This window comes from Tasmannia lanceolata, unplaced genomic scaffold (genome assembly GCF_043159265.1).
Source record: "Tasmannia lanceolata isolate RefF3 unplaced genomic scaffold, GAP_Taslan_0.1 ptg000005l, whole genome shotgun sequence".
Classification (NCBI taxonomy): domain Eukaryota; kingdom Viridiplantae; phylum Streptophyta; class Magnoliopsida; order Canellales; family Winteraceae; genus Tasmannia; species Tasmannia lanceolata.
In genome coordinates, this window is record NW_027518682.1 from 4,449,767 (window position 1) to 4,460,050 (window position 10,284).

The 10,284-nt window shown below is 37.3% G+C and overlaps 2 protein-coding genes across 4 annotated transcripts; both read left to right on the plus strand.

Annotated features, from left to right (window-relative positions):
- The first annotated feature begins 2,929 nt into the window (after positions 1-2,929).
- On the plus strand, positions 2,930-7,114 carry LOC143877160 (glutamate dehydrogenase 2). Its single transcript, XM_077379032.1, has 9 exons — positions 2,930-3,129; positions 3,223-3,336; positions 5,019-5,240; positions 5,332-5,406; positions 5,507-5,623; positions 5,750-6,000; positions 6,359-6,434; positions 6,518-6,604; positions 6,709-7,114. The coding sequence occupies exons 1-9, from the start codon at positions 3,022-3,024 to the stop codon at positions 6,892-6,894; spliced, it is 1,236 nt and encodes a 411-aa protein (XP_077235147.1). The 5' UTR covers positions 2,930-3,021; the 3' UTR covers positions 6,895-7,114.
- A 149-nt stretch (positions 7,115-7,263) lies between these two features.
- On the plus strand, positions 7,264-9,686 carry LOC143877161 (light-harvesting complex-like protein 3 isotype 2, chloroplastic). 3 transcript variants are annotated; one of them, XM_077379035.1, is made up of 3 exons: positions 7,264-8,228; positions 8,693-8,780; positions 8,971-9,686. In XM_077379035.1, the coding sequence occupies exons 1-3, from the start codon at positions 7,802-7,804 to the stop codon at positions 9,164-9,166; spliced, it is 711 nt and encodes a 236-aa protein (XP_077235150.1). In that variant the 5' UTR covers positions 7,264-7,801; the 3' UTR covers positions 9,167-9,686. The 3 variants fall into 3 exon arrangements, with proteins under 3 accessions (XP_077235150.1, XP_077235149.1, XP_077235148.1); XM_077379034.1 differs by having other exon boundaries at positions 8,696-8,830; positions 8,971-9,672; XM_077379033.1 differs by having other exon boundaries at positions 8,693-8,830; positions 8,971-9,667.
- The last annotated feature ends 598 nt before the right edge of the window (positions 9,687-10,284 follow it).

The window sequence follows — 10,284 nt, forward strand, 5'->3', positions numbered from 1 at the left end:
AAAAAATTGTCCAGCAGAAATGTTTTTCTTGCAATCCAAACTTGGCCTTCAGTTAATTTTTTTTGGGTACAATATATTTAAGTCACTTACAAATAATGAAATGTATTCAAGTTTTGGCCCTTTCCTCAGTCCCAAAGGTGATGAAAAACTGTTTCATCATCAATTTACAGCTCTGATCTCTGAAGGTTATGGAAGTTTCAGGTCTTTCTCATAGTACCCCTTACCCAATTCACAGTCTCTGATGACTGCTTTTCCTGACACTTGTATGAAGAAGCTTGTTCTTTGAGCATATTAGGCTCTGTTTCTTTTGATGTAAGATGGGCGTCAAAGACGAATGGGCAGAAATTTTTGTTTTGACGCCCATTTTATGTTGAAAGAAACAGGGCCTCTTGAAAGAAAGAAACATTCTGAGTTTCTTCGATTGCCTACGGTAAAAAGTCATACTGGGTGGGTGTGTTAAAAGTTTTTGGATTGGGAAGTGATACATTCACCCCCTTTTCTTCTCTGAGTCTCCCACTTTAGAGTGTATACTACTCTCTTTATACTATAAGGGGGGTGGTGGTCCGGGGAACTGAAAAGGGGCGAATATATCATTTTCCTTTTGGATTTTGAAATCCTTCCACGTCATGTTTTGGGTCTTTCGTTACCTATAGGTAGAAGAGTTGCGTGGTGCATTGAACAAGAACAGAAGTCACCCCATGTTTTCCTTGCTTTCTCTTTTTAATAGTAAAAAAACTGTTCATGAGACGTGTCATACACGTAGTGAGATGATATTAAATAGTCTTATCATAGTTTAGTCGAAGTTTATTAGGCTATTGACAAATTATTTCATAAGAAGATAGTAGTTGTTGATGATCTTTTGCAAATTAAAACAGCTTTTAATAAGAAAGTGTATAAACAAAGAGAATGATAAATGAGTGCGGGTATGCCCATTTAGGATAAACGATTAGATTATTGTAGTAATCTTCTAAATAATTATCTTATCTCATATCATGTCTATCTATCTGTTGTACATGTTAAGGAAAAATCGACTCTGTTTGCTTGTTTTCCTAATGATTCCTCTCTAAGAAATAGTTGTTGCTTTCCTCGATTCACACCTCTCTCATGCTTTTCTTCCTCAGGCCACCCCCTCTAGTATATTTATGACTACTTTTACAAAAGGGGGTGATCCGGAAAGAAAAGGGGGAGAATATATCAACAATACAACAGTTTTAAGCGTGTAGCTTGCTGTCATACCGTATGAAGTGTGACAGTTCCAGTAGCAACAACTTAAGAAAAAGGGGAGTGATAATATTTTATCTACCTTTTTGTTCCTTGGGCTAACCCTCTAGTATATTTATGACTACTTTTACACAAGGGGGTGATCCGGGAAGAAAAGGGGGCAAATTTATCATTTCCCGCAGAATGGTAACAGTACATCTGTTTTAAGCGTGTAGTTTGAGTTTCATTGGCAACAACTTAAGAAAACAGGGAAGTGATATATTATCTAATTTTTTGTTCCTCGGGCCACCCCTTTATGGCTTGTAATGCTATACGAATTACATCTCATTATCTTCATTGTACAATTGGGGTGGGTGTGATTGTCATATTACCTCTACCTGAAATCTATAAGATTTTAGATTTTGTATCCATCATTCCCCAAAATATCCCCTCATAAGATTAGAAACTACAAACCCTCATTGCGCCATGTGCATGGTATTTGCAATTTTAGTTAGGAAAACAAATACCAAGCTGCTAAGTTTATGAAGAAACTTTTAACCCGCCATGTTTTGAGCGTAAAGTGTTTGAAATATCCTTCTTCTTCTTGCCTTTTTAAAGGGTTTTTTTCTATTATTATTATTCTTACTTGTTTAAGGGTTAGCCTAGCATGTTCCATCAATCCTGAAGATTTTGGCATATTCTAGAACTTTTGGTATTTTTTTAGGTGCCTAATATCTGGTGGTAGGGCCAAAACTACATCTTATGTTCGAGCAAAATAAGGAACGACTTGTGAAAAAGGCTACATGGAACAACATGAGTGAAAGCCATTAGAAAGTGAGTCAAAAGGATTACCTAGAACAACCAGAATGAGAGCTATCGCAGAGGTTAGCTGCTAAGTGTGGTAGAATGTTACGAAGTTAAGTGGTTTGTCGCGGCTTTTGGGGAATTGAATAGGTACCCTTTTCTTTTTCTTTTTTGAAAGAACAAAAAGTGAAGTTGAAGATGAAGAAGATGACAAAAAAAAATAAAAAATAAAAAAGAGTAAAAACAAAGAAGAAATTAAAAGAAAATGGTAAAAGAATAAGGATGGGAAGGAAAAAGGGCAAAAAAAAAAGAAAATAGAGCAATGATAGAATGAAGGGCGCCCTTGCAAAAACCAGCTCCAAGAACACTCTCATATGTCAATTTCAGCAAAAGTTACAGCCGTTCCCACTTTTTATGGGACCATCAACTTTTTTCTTTCCCTTAAGAATTTTAATCCACGTCACATAGACGCGGAGATTCGAGAGCGTTTTAGCCACGTCAGATAGACGCGGAGACTCGAGAACGTTAGAGCTACTTGCTGGTCTTGCCAGCGCATAAAACCAATCTGCTTGCTAGCTCATCTTTAACGAAGCAGATCTTGCCACGTCATCGAAAATTAATTACTCCGACTTTCGTGCCACGTCAGAATGTTCTTATCCGGTGACGCTGCAACTCGAGGGCGTCAAACCTGGCAGCTGGCAGAATTTGGAAACCATCTTCTTTTAGAATTAAAATTTTAAATTACCCCTATTACCTTCTAAAATTACAAAATGGCCCTATTTCTTCTACGGCTAGATCATTGAGATAAAAGTATATTAAATTTCTAGGGGTATATCAGTAAATTGACCACAGCATATCCCCCATATGTTCCAAGGCGATTCTCGTAATTTTACCCTACTCTTCCTCTCTATAAATACCACTTCCCTTCTCTGACCTTTCAATCTCCTAAATCTCTCTGTTACTCTGTGTTTTTCTTTTAACCTTTGTTTTTTTCCCCTTATTATAATATTCATAGCCATGAATTCCCTTGTTGCCACAAGTCGTAACTTTCGCCGTGCTGCCCAACTTCTTGGGCTCGATTCAAAGCTCGAAAAGAGCCTTCTAATCCCCTTTCGAGAAATCAAAGTGAGTAACTTTTTGTAAATTTTTGTGGGTTTTTTTTTATCTATGTAGAGGACTTTTTCAATTTGGGTTTTTTTTTTTGTATCGATTTTATAGGTCGAATGTACGATTCCAAAGGACGATGGGACTTTGGTTTCGTATGTTGGATTCAGAGTTCAACATGATAATGCTCGTGGGCCCATGAAAGGAGGGATTCGTTATCATCCTGAGGTGAATCTTTCTTTCCTTTTTTATATCTTTCGTTTCCTGTTTTTTGTTCTGTGATTCATGTGTTAAAAGTAATTATTGTTGATTATTTTGGTGCCAATAGTGTTTTTGGTTTTAATCCTCGGGATTTTTGTACTGAGTGTTTTTGTCTTGAACTGAGATCGATCGGAAATTCGGAATGAAGGTGTTTATTTGGTATATATATATAATTATTTGGGATTTGCTAGGCAATTTCGCTGACAGCCATTTCGTGGCTGGCTTTTGCATGACTTTTTGGCAGATTTTGTCTTATACATTTAATTGGCAGATTTTGTCCTTTTCTAATCGTTGAGCCATTATATCTTATAGCACCTCTGATACATAGTATGACATAGCATGGCAGATATCTATTTTTAAGCTCAACTCATAATAGAATTCAAAATGTTGTTAAGCTTAATGAATGACAGACCTTAAAATCATTAAGGAGTAGATTGTCCGTATGTGGTCATAATTTTGATTATAGTAGTTCTATGATCCATCAAGTGTTTTCATTTTTGTCCTCGTTGTATTGTATTAGTTTTAAATAGACTGTTTTTTTTTTTTTAAATGGCTGTTATAAACAGACTGTTCTACAAGTCTGTTGATGCTTAATCAATATTATTGGGCCCATAAGTTCAGTTGCTCTGTATGAAACTGCAAGCATTGCATGATTTTCATGTACTAGTAATGCATGTACGAGGTAGGAACCAAATGGAAAATGTTGGAAATAGAGCTAAATGCTATAGAAAGCATATCCTACAGCTTTAGGATATGATTTTTGTTCATTTAAAAAAAAACTTATCCTACAGTTTTTTTTTTTTTTTTTGAATGGTACATGTCCTGTGGCTTTAGAATCACTAACAGGTATCTATCTCATGAGAACTCTTCCAGTTTTTTTTTTTTTTTTCTCATCTTTCATCACCTTTATTTTGCATACAATGGCTTTAAATGTGTACAGTTGCCAACATCTTTATCACCTTATAGGGTTTTTTTTTTCAAATCTTTGTATGATGAAATAAATGATGAATTTGATATTTGGTGTTCTTCAGTCATCATAAACTTCAATGAATCACAACTGATCATCCACGAGGTAGTTTCACTTTTAGATTGGGCCATTAGAAGACCCCTTCAATGTTTTCTGCCCAAACCTATAAAACAAGTCTTGTAACCAACATTTTGTAGGCAAATTGATTCAAATCTGTGTCGCTTTTGAGTTAGGTAAAAGAAAGTTCATTCTGAATCAAACCTAGTTTTAGAACTTGCACTTACTTGGTAAGTCTCTCCGTTTAAGTTTATATTAGGAGCCTGTTATAACTGATTTAAGAATTCATTTGGCATCTTATTTTCCTTTTGACTTGTTCATAAGCTGCCTTCTGGCTACATTTTAAGTTTCATGCATAGTTAGGTTCTTATGCAATGAATTGAATGATCTTTGAGACCAAGTATTCATCCTAGAAGGTTTGTGAAGTCATGTCTGACTCATTGATGTAACACTCTGTTTCACACACACACACGCACGCACACACATATATATCACTCAGATTGTCAAGATGATTCTGGTCATCTTTCTTGATCTTATCTTGCTAGACTCGATAAATGGAAACCCTTATGTATTCGCTTGACATGATCATGTTTTGACTGAAATTTTCCTGTATTTAATACATAAGGTGGACCCTGATGAGGTAAATGCTCTGGCTCAACTAATGACGTGGAAGACAGCCGTAGCAGACATTCCATATGGCGGAGCAAAGGGTGGCATTGGGTGCTCTCCCAGGGATTTAAGCTTGAGTGAGTTGGAACGCCTTACCCGCGTCTTTACTCAGAAGATCCATGATCTCATTGGAATTCACACAGATGTTCCTGCCCCTGATATGGGAACTAATTCACAGGTATCTCATATTTATTGGTTTGATCTATCACAATTATCAGTCATCTGTTCTCATTCTTAGAACTGAAATTCTTTTGGTTATATTTGGACAGACAATGGCATGGATTTTGGATGAGTACTCAAAATTTCATGGTCATTCACCGGCCATAGTTACTGGAAAGCCTATCGTAAGAATTTAAGACTGACAAAACATAAAATTCATATTTCTTGAATATCAAATAAAATCTAAAGTAAGTCATACCTTTTTAATATCACTGGACATTCTAGGATCTCGGTGGATCTCTCGGTAGAGATGCTGCAACTGGACGAGGTGTCGTATTTGCAGCGGAGGCTTTACTTGCCGAATATGGGAAATCTATTTCTGAATTGACCTTTGTTATTCAGGTAAATATTATATTATATCTTTTGATTTGATTGTTATACTTTTAAAATATACTAAAACATTAGGATTCCACCTTTGTTGAGATAACTCAGACTACACAATCTTATTAAAGGAAGTGCAATTTTCAGGGTTTTGGAAATGTGGGTTCATGGGCAGCACAACTCATTCATGAGAGGGGTGGTAAGGTGGTTGCTGTGAGTGACATCACAGGTGCCATTAAGAATCCAAATGGCATTGACATTCCAGCCTTGAGTAAGCATAAAACTGAGACAGGCAGCTTGAATGGTTTCCATGGTGGAGATGCAATGGATATGAATGAGTTGCTTGTACACGAGTGCGATGTCCTCATTCCTTGTGCTCTAGGTGGAGTCCTCAACAGGTCCATCCCTACCTTGTCAAGAATTTCTTCCATTTATGGTTTATAAATTGCCATCTCCTTGGGCACTGCCTCTTATTTTTTTCGTTATATAGAAAGGGTAGTTCAACCTTTTGAAGTAAGAAAAAAAAAATGTTTCCAATAAGCATTTTCATAATCCATCCTTCTTGCCGGAAAAAAAATGCATTTGTATTTCAGTCATTAGTATTTTAATTGGGAAGTCATTTTCTGATTGAAATTAAAAAAAAAAAAAAAAATCGAAACCGCCTATGTTTCTCTTACCAATTCAGAGTCACCAATGTTCCTCTTATTAATTCAGAGTAATTTCTTTTTTGTCTGAACTATTTTTTTTCCTCTAAAGGGAAAATGCTGCTGATGTGAAGGCCAAGTACATAATAGAAGCGGCCAATCATCCCACTGATCCAGAAGCAGATGAGGTAACCTTAGTTTCATGAACTTTAGTAAAAATTGGTGTCTATTAATAACACAAACTTCTTAACAAAGAACATTTCTTCTGCAGATTTTATCTAAAAAAGGAGTCATTATACTCCCTGACATATACGCAAATGCTGGGGGTGTGACTGTGAGCTATTTCGAGTGGGTTCAGGTACGACGAAGAAAAAAGATAGTGAGAAAAGAGACAAATGAATTATGTTTCCGTGTATGTTATCTAACATTGGAAATGAAACGATTTTCTGTTATATTTTGCAGAACATCCAAGGATTCATGTGGGAGGAAGAGAAAGTGAACCAAGAGCTTCAGAGGTACATGAGGAAAGCTTTCACAAACATCAAGGCGATGTGTAAAACTCATGACTGCAACCTTCGAATGGGTGCTTTCACATTGGGAGTGAATCGCGTTGCGCGTGCCACCCTCCTAAGGGGTTGGGAAGCATAAGAAATTCCATTATTTTTGCTCCTCATACATCAAAAGCTACCTGAGGAACAAGGCAGTTCTTTCTGATTACCCTTTTTTGTTGTTCATTTTCCTGTCTAGGCAATTATTTTGAAATGATGAAATGAATTTATATTCATGGAGATTATCTTATGTGTGAAAGTGAGGCTGAAAATCACCCAAAGAAATTATATAAAATAAAATAAAACCTTTTGAAGTTCAATGGTGCCTTTTAGTGTTTTGGTTTGTAATTTCCGTACTCTTGAATAATGATACCAATAACTGCATGGTTCAACATTATTTTGGACCTTCATCCTCACCCTAATGTGTCAGCATGGTTTAGAGATAGGGGTGTTTTTATCTTCTGTTGAGAATACTAAAACTGCTAAATGAGACAAATGCGGGTTACATGCATCTCTAAACCATATCTTTAAAAAAAAAAAGCATCTCTAAACCATGTTGTTCTTCGTACAACTTTGAAGTTCTGCCTACTTGAGAAGGATTCTCTAGTGAAAGTTTTAACAATAGAATGGGAATTTGGTGGTCTCTTGGCTATATCTCGGATCTCCTGACTAACTCAGGTTTTCAGAGTGAAACCTAAAAGTTGGGTGGGACCAAGGTGTTGCTCCTCAAGTCCTCCGGAGTTCCACAAAGTGCAACGCAACGCAACGCAACTAAAGCCCGTTATAGTCTTCCACAAGCAATCCCAACCTACCCAGTGTCATTTTGGTCAGTCAAACGTTATGGGTTCTGCATAGTTTGGCAGCCTCTTTGTCATTTTTTCCAAAGACAGAACTTTTGCCATTTCTTTACTAAAAAGGAATGAAAGAAAAGTTGAGTCCCTTGTGTGAATGTTACCCATGACTATACTGACAAGGAAAAGGAAGGATAAGCTTCTTCATTTTCTAGCATGGGCCTCCATTCCTTCTATCCCTCTTTAGCTCAACAAAAAGGAGCTCAGCAAGAAAGAACCACACCGTGTACATTCATGGCCTTGAATACCATCTTTGCCTCTCTTCAAAGTGCTTGCAGTTCTCACCATTTCCTCAAAAAACAGCAGCCTGTTGTGAGACATGGCTACTCATCTCGAGCTAAACACACAACCCATGTCATCACTGTTGAAGACCAGAAACAACTTGACAGACCAAAAAAGGAAGGGAAACCCAGCTCCGACCACAATGTGTCGGAGGGAACCGAAGGTGAACTGGTGCACAGGATGGACAAGGGATCTTCAACTGCTCCCAGGTTCAAGGATGAGAGATGGAAAAATGGGACTTGGGACCTCAATTTGTTTGTGAAAGATGGAAAGATGGATTGGGATAGTGTGATTGTTGCAGGTGAAACTGGATAATGGATAATATCATGATTGTTAAATTTCTGTTTCTAATTTTTTTACTGCTTTCTTTGAAGTAGCCTAATAAAAATGATTTGATCTCCTTTTCACAATGACAGACATCATTTTTGTAGGAATGCATTCCATGTTTCTGATTAAGACACACATAAAGCTACCTTACAGACACATGTAAAATACATCATCTCACTTAAAACCCAAAACCAGATTTCTAAATTACAAAGCACTTTACCTTTTATATTACATGACTACAAACCCTTCCTTTTTTTGACAATTATTTTTTTCTTTTTTTGACTTCTTAGCGATGCCTGGTTTTCTACCAATCCCATCCCTACAAATTTCTGACTACAAACCCTTACCTAACTATTAATTTTCTACCAATCCCATCTTTTTTTACAACTTTCTTAACCTTGTAGGCTCAACATCCTACAATTTTCTGTTTCTCTGTAGAAGCAAGGAGGAGGAAATTTCTCCAAATGTATCCAGAGCCAGCAACAAATGAAGCTCAAGTGCTCTTCAGAAGCTCCATCATACCTTGGTGGGCATGGCTAAAGAGGTTTCATCTGCCTGAGGCAGAACTGTTAAATGGTTACAACAATTTTCTCCATGATTTCATTTTTGCTCAATCAAAGCCTTCATTTTTTATTTTTTTTGGAAAATCAATCAATCAATCAAAGCATTCATATCTCCCCTTATTTGTATAATTTCCTTTTGTGGGCCTCCCGCAGGTCGAGCAGCAATGGTGGGATTTTTCATGGCATACTTTGTGGATGGTTTAACTGGGATTGGTGTGGTGGACCAGATGAGCAATTCAATCTGCAAGGCATGTCTTTTGACAACAGTTGCCGGTATAATCCTTTTCCGCCAAACCCAAAATTTTGGCAACCTGCAAAGCCTAATCAACGAAACCACATTCTACGATAAGCAATGGCAAGCTTCATGGCAAGATAGTAATGCGAGCAACACTTCGAAACAAGACGAGGAATCAAAGAATTGAAGCCTCTGAATGAGAATTAAGTAAACTAAGTAAAGCCTATCAGCTTCAATATTGCTTGACATTTTGAGGTTATGCTAAGAGTCTCCACTCTATAGACATGACTACTTGGGTACACCCTAGATACAGTCTATACTAAATGCCTGATTTGCTGAAAGAATCTCTTACGTAATTTCTCGTCTGTTTTGGTGAGGTTGTGGTTAAAATGATCCATGAATGCCAGTGTGTAAAACAAGAGGAAACAAGAACTGCATTATAAATAAGCATCTGTCATAGACAATCTTGAAACTGGTGGCGACTTACATAAATTAAACATGTGAAGCTTGAAATGGACTCCCATCTCCATCACTGCCTTCATCTCCATTTTGACCCATAAAAGTGAAAAATATATATGACAAAATACTGTTATACATCACCATTTTGCAAAGATCTAAACTGGCACTTCCATTCTCCATGGCTTTCTTTTTTGAAAAGATCTAAATATGCAATTCCATTCTGCATGGCTTTTCTTTTTTGAAAATATGCCAAAATTTTATTAAAAGGAAAAGGGAGCAGAAATAAAAAAAGTGAGCATAGATCAAGGCAGGTTTGTCGGAGACTAGATCAATAGGAGGATCGGATCGGACCTGGAATCAAAGAATTGTCTCAATGGATCGAGATAATTTGGCCTAGCTTGCCCTTTCTCTTGTTCAGATACAGCTACTGCGGATTGGGAGGCATCGGACCTAGTTGGATGTTCTTACCCGCCGCTAGAGGCTTAGTGACTGCTTTAGATCTTGGAGTTTCATGGCTTCTCCCCTCGGTAGCCACACAGGAGCAAGAGACCTGGGGGATACGAACTAGTTGGGAGGTCAACACAAGCCAACACTGGCTCCTGCTCTATACATCCATTAGGAGAGTAGAACACCCCGGTAGATCCTCTGCATGAATGGATACTTTCTCCTGTGCTAAACAAAGACTTTATGTTATGTAAAGAGTTTGCTTAGCTACTACGGCCCAGTTCTTCCACGAGCAAAGGCCCGTCAAATTGGTCTCAAAGATCATCAAG